General features: G+C 44.4%; 3 protein-coding genes across 4 annotated transcripts; 1 reads left to right on the plus strand and 2 right to left on the minus strand.

The window, feature by feature from the left end:
• Positions 1–1316: 1316 nt before the first annotated feature.
• noctb (nocturnin b) lies at positions 1317–11757 on the minus strand. 2 transcript variants are annotated; one of them, XM_085356425.1, is made up of 5 exons: positions 11699–11757; positions 4538–4683; positions 4273–4441; positions 3777–4108; positions 1317–3672 (listed from the first exon to the last, which is right to left on the minus strand). In XM_085356425.1, the coding sequence occupies exons 2-5, from the start codon at positions 4673–4675 to the stop codon at positions 3130–3132; spliced, it is 1182 nt and encodes a 393-aa protein (XP_085212551.1). In that variant the 5' UTR covers positions 4676–4683; positions 11699–11757; the 3' UTR covers positions 1317–3129. The 2 variants fall into 2 exon arrangements, with proteins under 2 accessions (XP_085212551.1, XP_085212549.1); XM_085356423.1 differs by lacking the exon at positions 11699–11757 and adding an exon at positions 6191–6344.
• A 511-nt stretch (positions 11758–12268) lies between these two features.
• On the minus strand, positions 12269–14485 carry ccdc175 (coiled-coil domain containing 175). Its single transcript, XM_085356426.1, has one exon. It carries the CDS (start codon positions 14483–14485, stop codon positions 12269–12271), a length of 2217 nt encoding a protein of 738 aa, XP_085212552.1.
• Positions 14486–16844: 2359 nt separating this feature from the next.
• Positions 16845–24727, plus strand: LOC146631203 (uncharacterized). Its single transcript, XM_085356427.1, has 7 exons — positions 16845–17107; positions 19898–20229; positions 20712–20776; positions 20859–21016; positions 21108–21611; positions 22038–23524; positions 23959–24727. Exons 1-7 carry the CDS (start codon positions 16867–16869, stop codon positions 24607–24609), a joined length of 3438 nt encoding a protein of 1145 aa, XP_085212553.1. The 5' UTR covers positions 16845–16866; the 3' UTR covers positions 24610–24727.
• The last annotated feature ends 1016 nt before the right edge of the window (positions 24728–25743 follow it).

The following is a 25743-nucleotide window of genomic DNA, read 5'->3' on the forward strand; positions in this document are numbered from 1 at the left end:
AAAAGCCAAACACCAGAGGGAGAATTGGCCCCCTGGCTCTGGATGGCCTCACCTTGTCCTCCAATAGCACTTTGAGGAATTGAGTCACCGTGACCAGGATACGTTCTTCAACGCATTTGTAGCACTTTCTGTTTTCTTGCGTTTGCGCAATATCTAATTAGAAGCTGTCTGAGTGATGCTGCAAAACTAGTTCATGCATTCATTTATGAATGTTGCTCTGTGACTGCTGGTTTACTTGTGGTTCACAGGGTATTTACAAGTAGAATGGGAGGCAGAGCCGTCAGCTTTCAGGCCTGTCTTCTGTGGAAGCAGCTTCCAGTTTGGAATCGGGAGACCTTTTTGTCAAAGCTTAATTAGGGATGGATCAGGTGACCCTGAATGTTCCCTGGTTACGCTGTGATAGCTCTAGGGTTTTGCATCATTAGTTATTGTTAATCTCTGGCTCTCTTCCACAGCGCGTCTTTGTCCCTCCCCCTCCCCTCACCCTCAACTGGTTGTGGCTGACCGGTTCCTAGTAAAAGGGAGTTTTTCCTTCCCAGTTTTGTAAAGTGCTTGGTCATAGAGGGTCATCTGATTGTTGGAGTTTCTGTATACCTTACAAAATAAAGAGGCTTGAGGTGACTGTCGGTTTCTGCTGAGCAATAAACTACATTTTTAATATCCCGAGCTACTTTATGTTTATCAGCACAAAGCTGAACACAAGAAGCAGAAGTTATGTTTTACCATCCGATATGAAAAGGGTCATGTGAGTCTCCTAATATTATTTCACACATGAAAGTGAAAAAGGGTTTGAAGAGTTAAAGAAATTTCACAAATTCTGAGAATCTGAGCCACCTGTAAAAAAGCTGTTTTAGACTATGATCTCGAGCTTTTTGTACATTATCAAACTTTTTTCCCCAAACATTACTCCAGGTGTTTGGATCAAACTGGACAAACAGTTGTGTCACAAATACAGCAGTTACTACATACAGTGATAATATTTACTCATGAGAAGCACGCACAGGGCAGCCTTTCTGCATTCAGTTTGAGTTTACTGAACTTTATCGTCGAAGGCGATAAAGACAAGAATCTGGGTGAAATTCAGTTGTGCAAAATGTCTTTGTTTTGACAAATCCGGATTCCATTCAGCTCAATTGTTTTGTTTTTTTTTAGGTGAAGCAGAAATCTCAAAATTATCTCAAAACCTGAACATGGAAATAAAAAAAAGCAAACACTCGTACACCTGGATAAGAAGAGGAAACAGGCCTTTTATTTTTGGAATCAACTCTTTTTATTGTCATATCACAAGTAAACAACTGAAAGCACATCTAGTTTTAGTTAATTATAAGAAAAAACAACTTTCTCACACGGTTGCAATCATCACACAGGTGGGGTCAGTAGGAATTTGGCCTTAATGTGAAGAAAGGGCTCCATTTCTATTTATTTTACAAATGATTTCATCGGATTTTCAGTTATTTGGTGTTACCTGCCAAGTCTGCACGGGAGGTATCGGAAGACAACAACAAAGACAAAAACATTCCTGACATGCCAAATTTTTAACCTTGCAAACTACAGCTGACTCATCACTGCAGGCAAAGCAGATCAAAAGAGGCATGAGAGAGGGTGCGAGCAGCTTATTATTATTTAGTCTGTAACGTCTATAAAAAGATGTTTGCAGGGAGGGGACGAGAGGCCTGGCTTCTGTTTGTAATCCACCTGTAGAATAAAGTGCCACTATTGACCAATCACATTTGAGAACAATGTGGTAATGTGGAGGTAGACGCTTTCTGTGCACCACAGACAACAGAAAAGATGGACTTAACTTCCGAATGTTAAAACTGAAGCCCCTGTTGATGATCTAAAAGATGGAAAGTGTTTTCTTTTATATCATGAAAAGGGGGCGACGTTTCTGCTCTGAAATTATAGGGTGGATCAAAAAGAATCATCTGATTTCAAAAGGCTTTTAAAGTAACGGACATGGAAAGTTGTGGTAAATATTAAAATGAATGGCTGAATAGTAAGTTTTACATACAAAACGTACGATGTTCACCAATCCTCAACAGTGCGCCTCTCTGGACACACAACAGCTGTCTGCTTGATCGTTATCGGCGAACAGCTGTGGGAACTAAAGCTCTGTGAAATCAGATGATTGTTGTTTTTTTTAAAACACACCCTCAGCTGACAAGCTACTAGTTTCAGTTCATCTTATGTGATCATGAGCTAAGCAACCAAAACTGGCACACAGTTTCCAGTAGTTCCCTAAAGGTAGTTCAGTAGTTCATCTACATCAGATACGAAGGTGACTATGGCTAAAGATCATAGACCACACAATACTGCAGAATGGCCATGTACTAATACTGAACAAAGCATTAAGTCTATTTTGTGAGTCAGAATGGAGGGCTATACGCAGGCTCGTCACATTCGGTTACCAAACGCCAAAATGACGACAGCAAAGACGCTCAGCTCCTGGGTCAGTGTGTGACGTCACCGTGGCTGCGCCCTTCTTTACTACTGTCTGTGGTGTGGAGAGCTTAAGAAGGAACCAACATCAAGTCACAAAACTATCGGCTACTGTCAAGCAACCATTTATCTTTATTAGTTTTTAATTTATCTGCATTCATCAAAATTTCAAAAAATAAAAAAAAAGGTGCATGAACATAAGGTCTTGGCACAGATATGTGTTGTCGCCAGAAAAGAAGACAGCAGACGATGTCCGATGCATTTCCAGACTCTGTCGTGCCCTTTTTTATTTTTTAATACAAATAGAAAAATTCACTCATCATTTTAATCTCTTAACATCCATCAGGTCATTGGTGACAGATCCAGAGTGGGAAACACTCTACCCTGAGTGGCCTGCAGGATGCTAAGAGGTGAAAAACCTGATTCCACCTCATATGTGTGATACTCAGACCATGTCTGTCCTGTAGTGCATCAGCAGCATGAAGCACAGAGTTCTTAAAGTACGTGTGTGCAGTCTGACGACAGGTAGAGCACACCTGCAGCTGGAATATCTCGTGCTGCAGAGGTACACTGTGTCCCATTAAAGTCTTGGCCATGTTTTGGCACACTGTCTTTATCACTCACATGTGACCTCCTGGTCACACAATAAAGCGAGAAGGAGGAAGCGCTAACCTCAACTCCACAGCGTCATCACTTCCGGTGTGCCGGTTTGTTGTTTCCTTCCCACTCCTCCTCCTTGAAGCTGAAGTCACAAACCAGAGAGAGGTGGTCGGACGGATAACTAAAGGACGGAAGTCTGTTTGGCCCGATCTCCTCCTCGGTGGGCATGTCCAAGACGGCATCCACTCTCAGCGTGTCCTTGGTGTACCAGATGTAGTCCAGAGTACTGCAGCACTCCCCCGTGGGCCGAATCTTCCACGTTGTGTACTCCGGCTCCGTCAAACCGTCCCGGCTGAGTTTCTTGTAAGCCGAGTCCAAGCCGAAAGGCGATGTGGCGAAGCGCCGATACACCTCCTCATTTGGGACTGCGTTGAAATCCCCGCATATGAGCAGAGGTATGTCGGCGGCGGGGTCGCCGGGCTGCTTCTGGACCACATTCTGGAGATGCCAAAGGAGGTCTGACCCCTGAGTGCTGCGGAGCCACTCCCAGCCAGAACGAGCCTTTAGATGGGTCACGGCCACGCACACGCATTTACCCGTGATCCGACAGCGCAGCGTGGTCACTATGGCAACCTGCGATCAGAGAGCAGCGAGTTAGAGTGTTGTAGTTTTATTTTTCCCAGAAAGGCTAAAGCTCCAGAAATACTACACCTGACAAAATTTATTTTTTTCCCCACCTGATTGGTTGGAATCCTCATGGCAGAGAGTCGTATGTTGACGCTGTCGAGGAGCTCGAAGCGCGACTCGTCGTAGAACAGCGCGCAGCCGTCAGGGCCGTTGTTGCCCTCAACGCCCAGGCACGGAGACCACGGCTTGGGGCAGAAGTGGCTGCTGTAACCCAAACCTGCCAGCACCGGCTGCAAGGTGTCGTAGTAGTGGTCGACTTCCTGCATGCACACGATGTGGGGGCGGTAGGTGAGGACTTCCTCCATGATGAGGTACTTCCTGCGGGACCAGCTGAGGGCCTCCAAAGGACACATGACAAAATTGTCGAGTCCTTCGCCCAGAGCTGCAGGACAGGAGGAAGTGGGAGACCAGACTTCAGTAACAACATTATCCACCATGTGTTTTGTGTTCCACCAAAACAGACTCAGAAAGTGTGAATATTAAATTTCCCTGAGTGATGGAGAGACGGATCCTAAACTACAGTCCATCTTAGTGAGTGCACTCTACCTTGAGCCAGGATGTTCCATTGCATCACCCTGATGACACTGCTGGGGGCGCCGTCTCCATCACAGATGTGAACAAATTTCCTGTCGAAGCGAGGTGGTCGGTCCGTGAGGGCCTCCTCGCACTGACGAAGCAGCTCCTCTGGATCAGGGGGACATGGAGAGGACCCCTCCTGCTCCATCGACAGAAGGAGAGACAACACTTAATATTTAGATGAAAATATTCAAAAGAAAAAGTCTGAAGACAAAAGAAAAAGAAGAAAACCTACCGGGCAGAAATCTGGATCCAGCTTTGTGAATGCAGGTAGCTGGGGGTTCAGGTGTGAAGAAGGGAAGGGGAGAAGAGAGCTGGTGCTGCTGAGGGGCTGAGTCAGAGCGTTGTACAGCTTCGTGGCCCCTCCACCCATCGGATACACTGGTGAGGAGGAAAATCAAAGCGACAGTGAAGCATGTGATAGGATGGAGACACATCCACCTTTCTAACATGACGTATAAACTGAAGGTAACACACACATCTGTACTTTTATGGAAAGAATAATCTGTTCTTTCCCAGCGTTTGTTGAGCTTCAGCTCAGGTTGTCGTGTAAGGACCAAGCCATCACAGCGTCAGCAGTCCAGATGAAACAAACCCCCAAAGTGACAGCTGCAACTCAGCCTTTTGTTCTGCTTCAGCAGCATCTGTCGGCTTACACGTGACCAAACTCATTAAACCTAAAAATAACACGTGCGCTTCCCAGTGTGTGCCAGAGACTGAGCTGGATTAAACAGTCAGCTAACAAACTCAGAGTAAAACACCCCTTCCAAAGAAGGCTTTGTACCTTGTTAGCACGTTTCTATGCTTGAGCAAAACAAGCAGTCAATGCAGTGACTCAGTGTTTCACACGCAGAAAACCTAAGAAAACAAACGTGGAGCTGGGGACAGATTCTCAGAGGAGCTGTTTGGGTTTCACCGGTGAAACAGAGAGCAGAGGAGAGAAGTTGAAGTGCAGATATCCAAGTTGACAAAAATTTGTATAAAAGTGACAAAAGCTTCCCCCCAAAAATGTTAAACACAGAAAACAACTTTTAGTTATGAATTACAGGTAGCAGAAGCCACACCCTGCTGATAAAAATCAGTGTGCCACACCGCCTGCTCCACGAGTGTGTAACAGCATCTATATGCAACAACTTCAGAAACCAAAGTGGTTCAGATTGGGCAGATGTTGTACCGAGAGACACTGAAAGAGGTGCAAACTAAACACAAAAAGCAATAATCTTGCATCTCTAAATGTTTTGACTTTCAGCAAGACCAAAGCAAAAAAAGCTGTTATGCTTCAGCATTCCAAGGAGAATTAACAGGCGAAGTAATGCACTCCTCTCTGTAACGCGCACTCCAAGTTCCTTAAATCGGACAAAAAATGTGCTGCAGAGATCAGATTGACCTCTGCTCCGACATAAAAATTCTGACATCCAACTTTTCCTCTCAGCTCTCCGAGACCAGAACTACGCGACTATAAAAGGAGCTGGATGTTTAGGATCCGTGCAGTCTCGCGTGAAACAGACGGAGAACAGCAGCACGTTTAAACAAGCATCTTCATTCTGTTAAAATTTATATTAGTATATTATTTATTAATATGTAACAATAATGCTTTAATTCAGTCACACAGCAAGGCCAGGGTCCTTTTCTTGGAGTGGTGACCACGTAACTTTTCACATAGAAGCGTAAAGCAAAGACTCTGTGTTTACTTACTGAACAGAAATGTGCCAAATATGCTTAAACAAACAAATTTATTTCAAGGCTGACTAAATTAAACCCCACAGTTTTTTTTGTACGTAGCAAAAACCACATGTCCAAAAACTCCATCCTCTCTAATAAGACTTTGCGAGACTAAATTAAGAGCTACTGACGACCAAAACACCCAAAAGAAAAAGCTTCTTCTTACCCAGAGTCTCCATTATGCTCCTCTGCAATGTCCACGGTACTCCTTAGTTAAATGTCCTTAATGGCTCTTTTTAATGCTACCTAACAGATGTGCTGCCTGTCTGCTCGGGAGGCTAAACGTCTGCAGTGTGTCAGGAGACAGTGACAGATGTGCGGTCTGTGTGTGGAAATAACTATGACTTGTCACTGTTGCATATAAAGCCTCAGAGAGAGAGAGAGGAAGAGGAATTATGAAGCGCAGACGTCAGCGGACCATATGGAGCATTAGAGGTCATGTGCCAGACAGAGAGACAGAGACAGAGAGAGGAGGGAGAGAGCGACAAAGTCAAAGAGAGAGAGAGAGAGAGAGAGAGAGCGCGGGGCAAACCTGTTGAGTGGCTGATATGACTGACAGATTTACTCTAGCGACTTGGCCCTCGACTAAATATAGAGGCGCACAAAAACACGATACCCCGCACTCATCCTCGCTGATACACCATAACACCTATCACCCGAGTACACTGTGTTAATAGTTTCTAATCACTCTGTGAGAGCACAGCGTGTGAACGTATGGTAACAACTTCCTCATTTTGGCTGTTGTAACAGCAGCGCGCACGCACACACACACACACACACACACACACGACTATAATTAACCATTCAGCAGTGCTATGACAGTTTTTTTCCACACATGCTGTAGTTTTCCAACCTGTCAATCAACTTTTTTGACACAAACAATAACAGGCTGCTGAAGCATTTACAGATCTTACACGAGATAACATTCACTGGTTTATCTGGTAAATAGACTGGTTCTTATAAATGGACTGCTTTACACAACTTGCTTCATTCACCCATTCACACAAGCTCCTTTTTTCTATGCTGTTTCTAGGGGCTTTCTGTCTGTGTGAGCAGTTACTGTACAAGCACTAAATGCTGCAATGTCCATTTCAATGTGCTTTGTGCAATTTGAGAGAATGGAGTAATCTGGAGTGACTGTTAAGTGATCTTTTCACTGTTGAGAGTTCACTTATTTGGATGTTACAGTAACAATAGAGACATTCTATTCGTTACGCAGACCTGATCACGATGGATCCTCTACAATTAATTCTCTGTTGTTGGGCTGTTTAAGTGCAGGGCGACACACCCGCCGTCACGGTGTTTCAGATATTTATCAGAGATTTCGACTGACTGGTTCACCGAGCGCCAGGTCGATTCTTTATATAATGTCTCTCGTAGCACTACAAATAAACAATTATATATATCAATGAACTCTGATTTGTAAATTATTAATTCATCCTACTACTTTTCGAGCATGTAAAGTGTGGGGTATCTCGAGATGTTAGTGGAAAAGCAGTTTATTTTTTTACTTTGCTTTTCTGTTTTCCATGTATTATATTTTATTTATTTTTACATGTTCGAAATCAAAAACAGTCAAATGCTCAAATATTTTTTTGGACATGGAAAAATAAAACTCCCCTGGGACAGTATTCATTTCTCATATCTACGATCACTTCTGATCTTATACTTGGGTCACCTTAAAGGACGCGTGCAGCAAGAAGACCAATATCTGTTTAAAACTATTCTGTCGGGACGAATGGTGAGCATAGAAAATGAAGAAAGGACATCATTGGCAGACTTGCTCCAACGCTGCAGGCTTGGGACTGTTAATATGTTTATAAAAGAAAAGAGAGAAATACTCCACATATTTCTGACACTCCCTGCAAGGTACCAAGTGATCAGGGCTGGGGCAAAAGCGCAGCTCTGGGGTTGGCAATGGCACACCAAGGAAAAAGGGGGGAGGGGGATTAAGGAGTTCTGGCTCACCTTTTTGCATCACTGTAAGTATTTAATGATATAATATTAAATAACATTACCTACAGAGAAAGTTTTCAGCTAAAATAACAGATAGAAAGCAACTCATTCAATTTTGAGAGACAGACTCCCCCTCATCTACCTCACAGTGGTTTGGTCCACTTCTTACCTTTACCTAATGCCTTTACTTTGCAAATTGTAATTGTGCATTCATCTAGATATTCAATAGTAAAAGTAGATCTATTTTTGCTGCTGTTCACCTGCATCAGCTGAACTTTTATCGGTACATAAATCTGGTTTCAAATGTTTTCTCTTTATATAATGTCTCTAGATACTTTTTATGTGGCAGCCTGTATTTTTCCAACCTGCCAAATGCATAGAAAGAAAAGCTGCACCTATGGCAGTGCATCTGCACCGGACTGCATCAGGCAGCTGCAACTAATAAAACGACCAGTCTGCAGGCAGATGATGGTAATAACTATAATGCAGAACACCAGGTGTATATTTTATATTTCTGTGCAAAAGCATTAAGAACATATCAACATCTAAAGGCAATTAGGTGAAAAGTGGAAAAACAAATCCGACAGAATCATTAGAACGACGGCAATTTAGCTGGAAGAACCAGATCTAGTATTTTGAAACACCTCAAATTAAACGCAAACAGATAAACACCGGTGCTGGAAAATGACTGTGTAAACACATGGAACCAAATCATACTGAGCACACATGAACACATTTTTTTTTAATAATCAAAAAAATTTGAAAAAAAAAAAAGTTTGAATCTTGTAGAAATCGGTCGGGCTACATTAAATCTGAGGATGGACAGTTTCAGAGTACTAGCTGAAGTTTCTATATCCACATGTGGTGTAAAATTGTGTGGAATTAACACATGTCCAAACATAACTCAGTTTAAAGTCAAATATAATATAAAGGACGGGGATTTGCAGGGATAGTAACCTATAGTTACCTAACGTCTGTACTTTGCAAATTGTAAACACCGGATGTACAGATCTTTTATTGATTTTTTTAATAGATTTATTGTTTGTTATTTTTCCAAACTACATTTTATTCACTCTGTTACTTTTCTGTGGAATCTTTGCTACTGTGTGGCTGCTGCATTGTTACAGAGCAGCTGTTTATAGAAGCAGGAGCTCGGTGCACATTAAAATCATCACGCTTCTTTTCTAGTAGAAATTCTTCCGAGTTGGTAGCTGTCTACACCACATCAGATGTTCTGTGAGCCCACAAAACCACATTTGTCGTAGTTTATCAACAACAACAAAACATCTAATTTTAGAGGATGACTCACACCTGCACGCTGACCATGCACAACCCATACCTTAAGCTTATCACAGCTGATTTTAACAAAGAGGAAGTCATTTTTAACTGTAGCAGAATCACGAACATCAAGATCACTGAGCATTCACGTGCACGCCGCTGTGTGGTCAGGATGACTCACATCCTGTAGACGACCTGTAGTAAATCTATGTAACTGTGACTAAGTGCACGAGTGTTGGCAGGAGGGAGGGGCCAGAGAGTTGTCACTGGATCCTCTGGTGGTGTATTGACATTTCCATATTGAGGGCAGCTGCCTTGTCAGATTTCTGTGAGGGGGATTTTATGAGTTTGTGCCTTTTAGAGGAGCTGAAACAGCTTTAACTACGTGTGTGATCTTGTGATGTGAACGCACCACTGCTGCTTTTAAGTTAAATTAGGAAACATTTGAAAGGTTCAACATAACAGAGTCTGATGGTCCGGGGCCAATAAAAACTTGTTAGATCTGTCTGGGCCAGTGATGGGGATTCCACTGAAGGATGTGTCTGACAGGCCCTCACTAATAAATAGTTTTTTCCCATTATTTTTACCTTAAAATAACAGAAAGGTGCTTCATCAAAACCACATGCACGGTCAGTTAAATATAACGAGAAGAATGTTTTTAGCTGCCTGCACCCACCAGCAGTTTGTCTTACACGGTAAGAGCGTCTTAAAAAGAAGCTAAAATGAAAGCAGTCTGTATGCAGATCAGCTGCTCGACGTTTCAGTTTGACAGTTTGTGTCGTAGACATAACTTTGCTGCAGGCTTTAACGTCTATCCAGCTGAGAGACATTTTTATCTCTTTTTAACTCTCTGTGTTACACTAAGCCACTCTGAACTACGCTTTAAGCTTTCTCTCATGGGTATTTTTATACATTTTTCTAGTATCATTTCATGAGGGGCCATTTTTAAATTGCATTATCTAGAAAACTATAGTTTTCTAGAAAAAAAAAAATCAACACAAAGTCAGTTTAAATTTCATGGATATATCCAGAGGTTAGGGAACATGAGCCATTGTTTTGGATTCACAAAGTACAACAGGTGCTGGAGAGACACCGAGACAACCCCATTTACTGTAGGGAGTGGTTCAGCTGGTGACCACAGACCATCACTCTCTCCTCAGCCCTGTCCTCTTCACTTCCTGATAGCATGAAACGGTACCTCCGATCCATTCAGGTTACACAGGTAGTCTGAATGGATCGGAGGTCCCCTGGTATGGCACATCCACACATGCTATCACAACCAGGCTTGCAGAGTCTCTCAGCACAGGAGAGGCCAAGAGACGGGCAGTAACACAAGGAGAGTTGGACAATAGCTTAGCAGGGCTTCAGCCCAGCAGAGGGATGAGAAGACGGAGGAAGAGAATTCCCAGAGGCCTGCAAAACAACCTCCAGCTTGCTCATGTGCATGCTTATGGTCTAACTGTCACAAACAGATTGCATGGAGGTGGAATGAGGGCCTTTAGTGAGCCGTGTGGTCACAGCCCAGAAACATTTTTTGTTTACATTTGGGTCAATTGTGTCAACATTTAGATGTTCAGGCAGGAAATTGAGACTTTGGCCATTTGTTGAATTGAGGTGAGACGTTTAGCTGCAGCACAGCGTTTCCTAGACTCCATTCTCAGAGTTGCAGCGGTTTTTTTGGCAGAAGGCTCGGCTGTGAGTTACGGGGAAACTACGTGACCAGAGATCTCTTATTAGCTTGCTCTGTTTTCCAACTACTGAGCTGGCATGTTCTGGGCTATGAAAGAGGCTGGGTAAGAGCAAAGTCAGAAATCTCTGGTTTTGCTCTTACATCAGGATACAAAACTATGAGTGTCTGTCAAATTCAGGATCATCCTTTGAGCTGTTGGAAGCTCCCTGTCAGTTACCCTGGTTTTCTTTTCTTAATCCTTTTGGTTAAACGAAGTTTAATGTGGACCAAATTACATTGAGAAAGGTACGACATGTATTTAAACATGTTAACAAACACGGCCTTTAGTGAAACTGAATTCAGCACTCCTGCCTTAGTAACGATAAAATATCTTAAATGTAAGATGAGAACATCAGCATTTGTGTCTTTGTACATCTTGTTATGACTGATAACATTACATTTGAGCCGTGTGTGTCCTTCAGCTGAAGCCAATCGTTAAAAAAAGGATTAACTTTCGACAACAACAGTTTGAGGTAGTGATGAAATCTACCGTTTGTGAAGCAATATCTCAGAAAAGAACAGCTTGTATTGTGGCATCAGATACACCACACACAGAATCCTGAACACGAGATAAGCAGATTCATTTAGAGACAAAGATATTAAAAACATGAACAAAACTGTCTAAATATAAACGAAGGTCCAGCCAAAGCACAAAGCTACAGATACCTTAGGTCAAAGTAAAGTTTACTTCTGGGCTTTTTGGAGACTTACCTTCTTCACTGGAATAAAATGACGACTTCCTCTTAAAACTGACTTTTTGGCAGCTGCAGCCTTGTTTTTCGTTCCGTCTTAGTAAACCAGTATTTAGCCCTCTGAGTACGTGCCTCTGGATACATGTGTGTGCATGTTTTTGTTGAGAGGAAGTACAAGTGGGTGTGTGTTTGACCCTGTAACTGCGGGGAAAGGTCACGCTGAGGAAAAGCCAGATCTATTCTGCCATCTGCTGGTAGGAGTCACACAGGAAATGATTTGTATTTGTGAAAGTGCATGAGAAGTGCAATTATGCCCATCTCGCAAACAAAAACTACTTTCAAAAATTCATCAGCTCCATAAGTTCAGTTTTAAATTGGACCGAGCACCACCTCTGGTAACATTTTTCAGATAATTGTGTCAAGAAACAAAGTGAACCAACCACAACAAAAAAGTATTTCAAATTATCTTCATCTTATACCAAACTTTTTTTTTGTCCACATTACAGGTTAATATCAGGCTCAAACGTTGCCTGTGCACAGACAGCAGGCTGACATCCTGAAGTCAGTCCACTTGTCATCCTGGATAAAGTCAGCTGCATAGTTTCGCTGTGGTCTTGTCTCCCAGTCGTTTGCTGAAGTCGAGCATTTGTTGGTGAAGGAGCGTGCTAATGTTTCCTAACTGCTGTTTCCGATTCTTCAGATGGTCAAGCAGAGAACTAATCGACATGAACAGGACGCCTTCACTGCTCTCGTGGTCCTGGGTTAACATTAAATCCTCTGCCCAGGCTTGCTGTAAGCTTTCCCATAATGCCTCTGTGTCTTGCCTGAACTTCTGAGCCTCCTGCCAGTATTTGTGCGTCTCCAGTTTGGCTGTTTCGATGTCCTCCGTCATCTGACTGATATGGAACTGCAGCCTGCTGTTCTCCATGGTGACTTGCTCCAGTTTCACACCACAGTCGTAGATGCCCACCTCCACGGCTCTCAGCTCAGATGCCTGTCTGTGGAGCGTGTTGATGTGGCACGTTTGCAGCCCCTCCAGCTCAGCCTTCATTTCCTCTTTGGGCTGAAGGAGTTCACTGGTTTTCTCCTTCAGTGCCTGAATTGAAAGCTCCATCTCACTCCTCCTCTTCCTCAGCTCATTGAGAAGCTCTTCCAGCCTGTGGTGCCTGTTCTGCTCATCGCTCCACTCGGCCTCCACCTTCTTCAGAATCTTTTCCTTCTCCTCCACCTCCCTCTGCTTCTCCTTAACACTCTGAGCAACCTTGTCGACGTCAGTGGTGAGCTGCTGTAACTCCTGGCGCTGCCGGCTCTCGATTCTTTCGTACTCCTCCTTGGACCGGGTCACATGCCTCATCAGGAGGCTGGCATCAGTGGTCTTGGGCTCCTGCCTCAGGAGCGCTTCTTTTTTTTGAAGCAGCTCCTCATATCTTCTCTGGGTACTACTAATGTCAGATGTCATTTTCTCAATATGCTCCTCCTGTTTCCTCTTTGCCTCCTTCAGGAGCTGCAGGAGTTGCTCTTTCTCCTCCTGAAGCCAGCCCACATTCTTTTCTCCTGCATCCATATTGCTGCGTAGCTCTTCCTGATTCCTCTCAACGAGACGCTTGTTAATTACATCAGTTTCCTTGAGCTCTTTGACCTGCTTCTCCATCTCTTTGATCTCCCTGCCATGCTTTATGATGGAGGCAATACGCTCCTCCAGTTGCAGCCTGGACCACTCCAGCTGCTTGGAGATCTGCTGATGCTCAGCCCTGACCAAGTTCTCTTTAGTGTGCCGATGCTTGAACACCTCACAGACCTGAGTCAGGGCTGCCTCTAAATGCTGTTTTGATGCTCTGCCCTCCTTTATTTTACTGTCCATTGTGACGATTTCCTCTTGCAAGTTCTGCACAGTGAGGCTGAAGGCTTCCTCCAACTCATGCAGTTCCTCCTTCAGCAGATCCCTCTGTTGCCTCAGCTCCCGTTGCTTTTGGACTTCCCCTTCCAGCTGCTCCTCATGATGGTGCCGTGACACATTCAGTCTGTGTATGTTGTTCTCGACCTTACCCAACTCATCCATCAGCTCATCCAGCCGTCCCTGGGCTTTGTCTTTCTTGTTGGTAATGCTATCCAGCTCTCTTCTGCTACTCCTGTTCAGGTGGTTTTGCTGCTCTGTCTGCTCCTCAACATTGCTCACCTCTTCCAAGAGGTCATTTCTTTTCACGGAGGAGGCTTGTCTCTCCAGCTTCATGTTCTGCTCCAGGGTTAATCTGTCCTGCTCGACGCCGGCAATGCAGGACTTCAGCTCCTCTATATTCTCCCACGTCATGTTCAGCTGCATCTGTGAGCTGTACTTTAGGGAAAGTAGATCATTCAGAGTAGCCATGATGGTATCATGGTTAGCCTTCGCCTGATCCCGCTCCAGGTACAGGGACTTGTTTTGGCTGAGAAGGGATTCCTGCATTTTCGTAGCTTCTTCTTGGAGCTGAGAGACTGCACTGAGATCTTTGCACAGTTGCTGGATCTCCTCGGCATTTGATGCTCGCGCCGCTGCTACATCAGCCATGATCTCCTTGCTCATTCGTTCACGCATGTTGCTGATCTGGTGTCTCAGTTTGCTGTTTTCTATGCTTTCCACTTCCAAGTGTTCACGAGCAGCACGCCTGTCTGCCTCCAGCTCGCTGACAGCAGTCGTTATCTCCATCAGGTGGAGGCTGGCCTCAGGTGCGAACGGTACCTCCTCCTCTTTCAGGTATTCGTCCAGCTCCTTTAAACGCTCCAGAACCACCATAACCGATGAAAAGTCGGGCACCAGTGAAGAAGCCATATGTGACTACGTTTTGGAGCGTGTTAGCGGCACTCCGAGCCGTATACGGAGCGTTTCAAACAGATGCTCGCTGGCACGGATGACTTGTGTGTGCTGTCGTCGGGGTAACAGCTACCCCCCCTGTCTGCTACTTGTTTAAAAAAAAAAAAAAAAAAAAAAAAAAAAAAGGCTGGTGGAGTCAGTCCAAAATCCTAAGCTATTTAACCCACGATATTTGTTTGATTCATTTTATTAAGTAAAGCCTTCACCTGAAGCCTTTTCTGCAGCGTTAAAGTTCATACAGCAGCTAGCAATCGCCGATAACTTATGAGCGCTGTCGCCAGGGCAACGGTGTCCCCATCGCTACTAGCTCTACGGCAACCCGGTGACGTCAGCACGCTCGAAGCTACCTATCAGCCAAGTGCTAACCGCCAGAAAATAGCCCCAGGAAAACAAAGCAAGTTTGGCGAAGTCAGTGTTTGAAACGTGAATAGAAAAAATACTGTGTGCCCCCGGTCCCAAAATTTAAATGCTACAACTGTCAGCAGTGGGGTATGGTGCTTACCTACCTGGCGTACCCGATTTGGGGGTGATGTTTGGGTTCAGTCAGAAGGACCACAGCTAACATCCAACGCAGGCAGGGAGGCCGGCCACAGCTGCCTGGGTTGCCAGATTTTACGGTTTCACGTAGGGTTTCTGCTGCCTCTCATTTAGCCCGAGTAATATTAAATGCCTAATGGGGCCTAACACACACACACAGAGCGAGAGAGAGGAAGAAAATAGATGGATGGATGATAAATAGATCTGTTGTCATGATGGGTATTCATATTAAAAAAAAGTGTAGCTGACCCTTGTAATCCACAAGGCTTCAAACCTGTCAAAGTGCTTGGTTTCTGTGGGTTTTTCTATTCCCAGCTCTGTGTGATTACAAGGACAGTCAATATTCCTAATACGGTCATGTCAGGAAACCCCACCCACCCGCTTTCAAATAAGCCAATCAAGAGAAAGCTGGTTTCAATAAAGGCATTGGTGAGCTACAACAGTTTTTATTTCAACCCGTCAATAATATGCTGCAGCTTTCGCCAGATCTCACCCTAGCTGAGCACTTTATAGCCGATTTTGAACCAAGGTGATGGTGCTTCCTACCATCATCATCATCATAATATAGCGTGAGAGGAAATATCTTGCGAAAAACTTTTTTTTCCTATGTAAACTTTGTGCATATTTCAGCTTTTTTCTCGTCTGCACAAACCATTAAAAAAAATCTTTTACTCTCACCGTGTGTTTATACACCACTCTGCACATAATTATGAGTTATTATTGATCTCTGACTCTCTTCCAAAGCATGTTTTTTTGTCCTGTCTCCCTCCCCTCAGCCCCAACCAGATGACTGGCCCTCCCTGAGCCTGGTTCTGCTGGACGTTTCTTCCTGTTGAAAGGGAGTTTTTCCTACTTACTGTCGCCAAAGTGCTTGCTCATAGGTGGTCATCTGATTGTTGGGGTTTCTCTGTATTATTATAGGGTCTTAACCATACGAGGCAACTGTTGTTGTTGTGGCACTATATAAATAAAACGTCTACCTTTTATCAGAAGCTCCAGAATCTAACAAGTACTAACATAATACATGAAATAAAATTACATGGATAGTTCTTTTTTTTTTTAATGTGTGACAATCATTTGATAATTTGTAGCATGCAATGGCAATATCAGGGAAAAAAAATCCTGTAGTAGGACAGCATCAGGTCAAGCACAGCCCATGTCTGCAGCACTGGTCCTCAGGACTCCTGGGTTTTTGGTACCCTTTTGCAGCTGCCCGCTTTACACACACACACACACACACACACACACACACAATTTTACCTTTACGCTGGCTTTGATAGCTGTTTTCCTCCTTAACCTTTTCCGAGGTTTGTGGAGACTGTTTATCTTTATAGGCAGTCGGTGTTTTTTGCCGGCGTATTGAGAACAAGATGTGGCAACACTCGGCCGTCGCAGTGTGCTGTCGTCAGTCTACAGAGAAAGACGTAAAAAGCCCAGAAATAGAGCAGGTAGAAGGCCATGCGGTCCCACTGGCTGCAGTTCTGTGTGTGTTTAAACAAAAGCTGTGGACGCTCTTTGACCGGTTTCTCATTTTAAAACCAAACTGAGAGCTGTGAGATTTTTTTCACATCTTTGAAGGGAAGTGATTTATTAAAAACACGTGTCGTACACATGCCTGCAGTCAGGAACTTTTAAGATATTGATTGGTATCTGCTGCTTTTACTTTTAGAAAGAAGGTTTTCGCCGTCATTGACCTGAATCTGTGCGGTACAAGAGCGTTGCATGTAATCAGGTGGTGTAGTTTTCCTGTCTATGCATCGCAGATCTGGTAGCGGGGCTGCAGGCTGCAGAGCTACAGAAACATGGATCTTATCAGTAAACCCAGAAGCAAGTCCATCGTGTGGCTGTATTTTGGCTTAAAGGCGGATGAAAAGGGGCGACCTTTGAACACCGGTGAGGCCGTTTGTCGCCTGTGCCGAAAAATAGTGCTGGCAAAAGGTGGAAATACTACTAATTTAAGAAGCCACCTGAAAAGGCGACATCGTGCTGATTTCTTTGAGACCACTTCCTCCGCGACCTCGGGAGCTTTACTTGACACTCAAGGTGATTTTTTTTTTAACCTAAAATAATTTCTTCATTGAAAACTTGTGGAATCTTAAAGTATGCATTAACTTATTTTCTCATATGTCTGAACCCTGCATGTCTCCAGCCCAGCAAAGCCGATCAGACATGGCTGCTCACATGGCTCACCTGGGGTTGCTTGAAAGTTGCATTTTAGTGCTGTGACAAAAAAATAGTCCCTGAGCCCCGACGCTGCTGTACTATGCAGCTTTTTTACAGTTAACTTGCAGACAAGGTGTGTTTAGTACTGCGCCTGTGCACACTCACAATCTGGTAGCTTTTCTAAACAACAGATCGATCATCAACCGGATGATACTTGGCTCAGATAATGTGCATTTTTTATACCGTACGCGCCGAATAAACTGTACCATACTCTATGCACAGCGGTGTGTTTTACATCAGGAAGTCCCGCAATAAATGACGAATAGCTATCCAGTCACACATGCGCAGTTGATGCCATGGTATAAACCGCTTGTATCCATAACCACTGTTTCATGCACATTGAGAAAGACTGGGTTTGTGTTCCGTGTAACTCCCACTGCCCACAAGCAATTTTTCTAAAAGGTCTTAAGTCGCCCCCTCTAAAAACAAAACAAAAACCCTCCATATGAGGAAAAAATACTAATACAAATAGACCCCTCTCTCACTGTTTCAGTAATGTTAAGGTTCAGGCTCTGGTGAGGTCAATCCACGACTTAGTGTTCCACTATGTTCTTTTCTATCCAGATATACTTTTACAGCACTTTGTTTGGGAATCACTGACAGCAGCTTTATTTTTCAGCATGACAATCAGGTGCTTTTTAGATGGTATTGCATGATGGATCAAAATCCAATGGTACTTTTATGACATCACTGGGTGAAATGCAGCCCCAAGCCATGATAGAGCCTCCACTGTGTTTTACAGATGCCCGTATACCCTTGTTTACCTCCTTTGTACATATTGGAAAACATTTGATCCAAACATTTTATAACTTGGTTTCATCACTTCATCAGACCTTTTTCTTTCAGCTGCCCTCTTACTGACACAGCATGTAGCTCTGGGTATTCGAGTTTGCAGATTTTGATGCCAGATGCAACCCCAGAGGGATTTGTGTCTCCACCTGTGCTCAAACCAGGGATCTCTTGCTTGATAGATGAATGTGTAACTCACTACACAATCTGCCTCCTTTGAAGCACAATATAAAAACTGTTGGCTCAAGACTGTTGCAGAGTGCTTTGGAGGTGCATGACTAAACTGTGTCAGATCGGTTTGATCCACATGTTATCTTCAGCTTTACCTGTATTTTGCCCTTGTCAGTTTTATCTATTTAAAAAAAATGATCTAGGTAAAAGACAACTTATTGGATAACACTGACTAAAAGGAGTCTCTTCGCCTCTCATGTTTTTGAAGATAACTGTCCTGGTCCTGTTCGTAGTCCTTGCTCTGTCAGATTAAAATGGAGGCTCTGTTCTTCATTTTCTTGTTGCTTTACCAACTGATGATGGCTTTCTTTCATAACTCAGGGTGAGCACGCACAGAGTGTATTGAACTGCAATCAGCTGTTGTGCAACTGGAAACTCTGAGCATCCCGTCTCAGAGTTAATCAGCTCAGAGGTTATGGCTAGACTCTCCCTGCAGGACTTAATTATATGGGCTCAGTGTTGGCCTACATGTGTGAACATCAATCGTGCGAGCCAGAATCGATCACAGCAGTCGCACTGTCCACCATCTGCGTGGCCCCGGGCTCACAGCGTGCACAGATACGCCGAGGTTTGGGGAATCACTCAAATACAATTTTATTAAGTCACCTGACCCCATTCCTCTGCAGCCGTAAGCAGCAGAGCGTGATATTACCACAGAGCGATTCAGACAGCCCAGCAGGGCCTGACAAGTGGGTACTGCTGTCAGAAGTCCATGTGAGCACACTGTCTTTGCAGCAGCGGTGCAGTGGCTTCATTATTTCAGTGATGATAGTTTGAGTAGACACCATCTCGAAAGTTAAACTTAAAGCTTCTGTTATGATCGACCCTGATGCTACAAGAGCCACCAGTGACAGCATTTCTTTTTTTAGTGCCTTTACAGGCTTATTTTACTCTGCAGGCTTCAGGATGGGCTGGTGGGAAAAGACAAGACAAAAAAACACTCAGTGTGATCTGACTGAAGATCATCAAATCCAAATAAAGAGAACAAAATGAAAAGTGATTAAAAGGAGGGGGAAAGATTAAATAAAAGCCATCAGCCACTTGTAGACCTGATCTGCAAAATTATTGGTAAGATCTCACTTCACGTACTGAACACAGATTTAATGGTGACTGGTGTTCTTCCTGGTGGCTGGGAGCGTTGCTGTCACCCCGGTGGGCGGGTGGTGTGGACACGCAAGTTTGTCAATACGATAACTCGAGAATGAGGCAATGTAAAACTTTCAAATTGATACCATGGGTGCATCTATTAAATATAGAGTTCAAATCCCAGCGACTTTGACTTGAAGGTCAGAGGTCAACGTTTCTGAAAATCACCTTTTCTTTTCAAATTTGTACAATAAACATATCATATGTGCATCTGCTAGGAGACGGCGGGCTAGCACTGGTGGCTGCCTGTAATACAGACGTTAAAGTTTGTCTGTATTGTATTATTCCCCTCATCTGAATACAGCAGCTTCCTGTCTTTCTGAATTCTGTTGCTTAAAACGACCCAAGAAAGTGGAACTATGCTCCGTGAAGATGAATCCCGACCCTGAATTTTCAGTAATATCTCTGTTGTTTCATTATTTCTCTATTATATTCTTTTTCCAGGTTTGGATCTCAACAATGAAGAGTTCTTTGAGGATGTTCCCTCGCTCCAGCCTACTTCCAACCAGAACTATGTCCCAGATGCGGTGTTGCCGCCCGGAGACCCGTGGCTCCACAGCGGCCCCTCCCGGGCGGCGCTGTCTCTGCCTTCCTGCCTGTGCCTCTGTGGGGACCTCGGGTCTGGACTATCTGCTTCTGGATCTTTGGGCGAGGAGCAGAATGGGGAGATGAAGGTGTACGCCAAGTGCCACCTTCAGCAGGGTGTCATGTTTGGACCCTTTGTAGGAGAAGTGTGCAAGGGACAGATGCCGGCCAACCTCAAATATGCCTGGGCTGTGAGTAAAACGAACGATCACTTTTGTTCATACAGCATCGTGTAGACAGTTTTTGGATGTTTAGTTTTTTTGTTATAAATTATAAGCCGTGTTGATTTAAGAGGCCGTATGGACAGATTCCAGCATAGCCTCAGCTCTTAATCAACAATGGTTTCTGTAAATTACATAACGGGAAGTAAAATGGGAAATTGATCAGCGAATTGGACCCCATATCAGTCTGTTGCAGTCTGAAAACTGAGAGGGAAAGCAAAGTATTTTGCTTTAAATAAAGCAAATATTTTGTTGTCTTTAAATAAAGAATTACAAGATATAATTTTATTTTGATAGAAGTTGTTCTTGTAGCAGAATGACTGGGAAGAAACCCAACAACAATGACAAAAGCTGTGTGTAAAGAATCCCTTTTTGTGCTTTAAAAGTTTAATCTTTGGGTTGTTTCCTATTGGCCATATGTTAACACAAAGATGGGCTTTTTGTGTTTTTAGATCAGAGACGATGCTGCTTTTATCTACGTGGACGCTTCTGATGAAAACAAATCGAACTGGATGAGGTGGGCAGTTTTTATGGTTCCTTTTGCTTATTTTTATCTTCTGATGTAGTTGCAGACTTCACGCATTTGTTGTGTGTTTCAGGTATGTCAGATATACCAGCAGTGAGGAAGAGCACAACCTGGACGTTTTCCAGTTTTACCGTCGTATCTACTACAGGGTTTCCCAGCCCATCTCAGAGGGAGCAGAGCTCCGGGTCTGGATCGGCAAGGATTATGCCACCCTTCTGGGTCTGGGGATGGGTGAGCTCTGTCCCAGTTTTTAATGCAGTACAGACTGAAAGGTAGCTCTGTAAAGGTGCCTGATACATTTGTCTTTGTCGGTGATGTACAGGTGACAACGTGAAATGTGAAGTTGGAGACAAGGAGACGGCTCTGCGCCTCCTGCAGGACATTCAGTTGGTCACCCTCCCGGAGCCGAGCAGCACTTCCTTTTGGTCAGATCACAGCCAATCACAGAGCCCCATGCCTGTCATAAGCGACGTGACGACGATGTCGAACTCAGACGCCGTCAGCGACCCAGGCAGCATGATCACTGGCTCCTCCTTCGTCTCCACCTCTGTCATTTCCTTCCCGTCTCCTCACACGATAGAAAAGTATGATTTTCTGCCTGGAACTGAGAAACTGCTGAGCAACCCCAACGCCATCCAGAACAGCCCGTGGTACTTCTTTGGACTCGAGCCCGACCCCACCGGTCGGCCTCTGGACCGAAACACGGCTGTGTGCAAGCTGTGCATGGAGCACGTGAGCTGTGCGGGAGGAGTGCCAGATCTCCAAAACCACCTGACCAACAAACACCACTTCAAGCTGAAAGACAAGGACCGGAGTCTCACACTGGGTAACTCTCTACTTCCTGTTTGCAATGCACAGTGCCAGAAGTTATTAGGTTAAAAGAAAGAGTAAGTGATGCAGAATCTCTGGGGGAAATTTCATTAATAAACATCCCAAAGTTATTAAAGCATTTAGTTATGGGGATTCATCATCTTGGACAGATGAATGGGTGTATTAAATCATGTCCTTATCTATTTTGTAGGGATTGTATTTTGACCACACTTTGACTTGATCCCACCTAAATCAGTGGGATTCATAGAAAAGATTATTTTCCTCAACGTATTTTGTTATTGTGCAAAATCTGTGAGTTAGAAAACTGTTGCTTTTATCAAATATGCAGTTGCAGTTACTTAACTCTTGTTTGTTATAGAACAGAAAGGAATTTAATTCTGTTTTAATTTCCTATTTAAAAGCTGCTTTTTCACAAAAACAGGTCAACAACGCTCTCAGCCGCTCACACTTACCAGCGGTCTCATCAGCACTCTCCCCTTGGTTCTGTCCACTCAAGTGACCGATGCTATCGTCAACTTTCTTATCGTGGACCTCCAGCCGCCATCTCTTGTGGAAGGCGAAGGCTTCAGAAAGCTGATTCTCACACTGCTGCCTAATTACAAGGAGCTGCCGTTGTCCTGTCAGCTCGAGAGTCTGCTGACGGACCACCACGCCCGAGGCAAGGCGAGCCTGGCTCGGCTGCTCAGGAGGAAAAGTGAGAGCGGAGAGAGCGAGGAGGTTAAGGACTACACTGCTCCCATTGAGTTCGAGCACAGGAGACGTGGGCGAGCTTCCAGCAGTCAGAAGGAAGTTCCTTACTTTGTGACACTGAGCGCAGAGGTTTGGCTCCACAACTGGCAGGGAAACACTGAGAGGTACCTCACGCTCTGGGCGCACTACGTAGACAGTAGCTTTAGCTTTCAGAACATTGCTTTGGCGACCCAGCGGCTGACAGAGAGCGGGGGGGAAGAGCACGCCGTCCGAACGGTGGAGGCCCAGGTGAAGGTGATGGCGCACGAGTGGGGAATCTCCCAGCCTAATCTGATGTTGCTGGGAGGTGAGATAAGGAACAAGATGAGGACACAGCCAGTAAAGAGCAAGAAGGGGGCAGAGGTTGCAGGAAGCGCCTCCCATCCGAACTCAACAACGTTCCTAGAGAGGGAAGACTCTGTGTCGCCCGGGGAGCCGGAGCACGCTGACAGTAGTGAAGGACTTCCGTCTGTTCCTTGTTTTTTCAGAGCCGTGCAAGACTGTGTGGAGGAAGTGATGTCACATCCCGTCATCTCCAAAACTCTCAGCCAGTTCCAGGGTTTTCTCTCCACCCTGTTCTTACCAGTTGCTCAGAACAAATGCTCATACCAGCCTCATACCCAGAACCTCCTCAAAAGTCTGACGAAACAGGAGCGTGCCAGACTTGCGTCGTGGGCACACAGCCAGCCAACCTGGAATAACCTTTACACTTTACTGAGCATGCTCATCAGACACAAAAGCCTCTTTTGCTGTGTAATTAAAGAAATAAAAGGCGAGGGTTTGTCCAAAGAAGATTGCGCTTCAGAGTCCAGTTCAAGTGGCAGCTCCCACGCCAATTCCACCTCCAACACATCCTCTACGGGTGTAACGTCTTTGCGCTCTGAATGGAAGGTTCTGGAGGAGCTCTGCTCGGTCCTCAAACCTCTGGACGTGGCGTGCCGGACTCTCGCCAAGGAGGCGTTCCCCCGACTGTCCCTCATCAAACCTATCCTCACCGGCTTGCTCTCACGGCACCTCGTGTCCCGGCCGTGCGATTCGTCGTCCATCTTGAAGGAGGTAAAGAGGATGATGAGGCGGAGCCTGGCACACTGTTATGACAGCCCTGCTGTGAACAGAGTCCTGAGCATGGCGTGCTCCCTCGACCCCCAGTTCCACGGACTGGGCTTCATGGAGGAGAAGGTGAGTCGGAAAGCTGGCACGCAGGGAAAAGAGTGCCTTAAAACAGCTATAGCACTCTCTACAAATCAAATCAAGATGGCTAATTTTGATATTCAATGAGACATTTAGCAGGCACGTTGTATAGCAGTGTATCGACTGCCAACTTCCAATTTGTTTTTATGTCTAACATGTTTTCCTTTTATTATTAAATTGACTTTAATAAACAGGATTTACCAAAAAGTTAAAGATAAAATAAAAAAGTGGAAGCAAACAAATCTGTCCACACAAAGGTCTTTCACTTCTTTGGATTTGGAGTTGGATAGCTAGAGGGTTTCAGGGTGGAGTCACAGTTGATCTCTAACACAACACATTTTCACATTATGATAAGTTTCTGATACAACAGAGAGGTTTACATTCTTGTTTTTTTTTTATTTGTGGTTTCTGGTGTTTTCTAGGACCGGACGGAGACTTTTGATTGGCTGAAGAAAGAGGCTGTGAGGATTGCAAAGGAGGACAAGAAGCGGAGTCGAGGTAAGAAGAACAGCGAGAGGAAGAGAAGCCCCTCCCCCGGGTCACCAGAGTCAGAGAGCGACTTCTTGCGCAGGAGTAAACGCCTCAAAGAGTCCCGCCCAATCAACTTCAGAGAGCTTTTCGATGAAGATGATGAGAGCGACGTGGAGGACAGCGAGCCAGGAGACCCGGGCTCTCAGGGTGGGCTGTCAGGTATGGAGTTTCTGCTGGGAGACCTGTTCTGCTCCGCCCCCAGGAGCAGACAGAGCTCTGTGGAGGAGTCTATCGATATGGAGATGTCTGTCTTCAGAGCTGACAAAGGGGCCTCGTTGGGCGTGGAGCCCCTGCAGTGGTGGAGGACGAAGACGGTGCAGTTCCCACTGCTGGCCACAGTGGCACGGGCCTACCTGGCTGCCCCCGCGGTGGTGGGAAACGGCGCGCAGAACTTTGTGGAGGAAGGAGGAGGAGCCACGTACAGAAAGAGATCAAATATTCCTCCAGAAAGTTTGGATGCAATCCTCTTTCTGCATCACAACCACTTGCTCACAACTGAGAGTGGGCAAACGGCAGCTCGGAGTGACGACAAGATGCCATAAAGGTGCAAAGTTAAACATCCCCAGCTGTGCCATTACAACTTCGCAAACAGAAACCAAAGCCCTAGCACAACAATTAAAAACACATGATCAACAGGTTGGCGCACACTCAACGGCGCGCTCATTAGAAAGAGTTTTTATTTTCAGGTGTGTCATTTGCGAGGCTGAAACATCCGTCTCTGCCGTCCAACACTTCCTGTACTGAAAGCTATACACAACACTATGCATGCAGCAGATTTAAGGAGGCTCCCATTAGGCTCATTTTTAGCATTATCATTTTATTATATGATTCTGCTGAAGCAAGTTTACATGCTTTAATTTTTCCAGCATATTTTTACCCAAAGCTGTTTGAGAAGAGCCATCCTGTTTCACGTTACGAAGAAATTGCTGCATTTCAGCACAGTCAGCTCACGAGTTAATCCTCAATATTTTCCATCAATGTATTTTCCTACAGCACACACACAAAAAAATCTAGATTCATTCTGAACTCTATCAACTACTTTTAAACCTGAAGTCCAAAGAGTGCGATTTTTGATGATTTTCACTTTTATTTACTTGGAGATCAAAGATTTTTGGACTGTTTTACTACTGATTTACTTTCAACTTTATAGTTTCTATGATTTAGCTTGTAGCATCCAGTGCCTTACCTCATTTATATAGTACTGTTCCACAGTAGATTAGAAGCACATTAACCCTAACAGTAGATATCACTATACTAACTGTAGGTCTGCTATGGGCTCAGCATTAGTACCATGTTTACTTCAGACTGCTGCGTTCTTCAGTCTTTGCATATTCACATCAATGCTGAGTAACTGTTGTAGCCCTAACTGTTCAATAAATATATATGTAAAACGTTGCTGTTTGTGCAGTTCATTACTTTCACCATAAGTTGTATAAATGTATAGTAAAAACAAGCTCTGTATTGCATACTGGGGTTTCTTATGCCGTTAGGTCCATACCTTTTTGAACAATGAGGCAATTTTTGAGGAAGCTAAAGATTCTGTTACCCGCTTTAGTTTCTGCTTGTTCGTAGGTCTTTCATTTTTGTGTTTGATCCATTAAAAGTTACAGAAATACAGTGGTCCAAGAAATGAAAGGAAAACTTTAAATATATGTCAGATCTCTATGTGGGAAAAA

Source organism: Diplotaxodon limnothrissa, linkage group LG6, assembly GCF_057381915.1.
Source record: "Diplotaxodon limnothrissa isolate DT_005_m linkage group LG6, D_limnothrissa_male_GT1.1, whole genome shotgun sequence".
In the NCBI taxonomy this organism is placed as follows: domain Eukaryota; kingdom Metazoa; phylum Chordata; class Actinopteri; order Cichliformes; family Cichlidae; genus Diplotaxodon; species Diplotaxodon limnothrissa.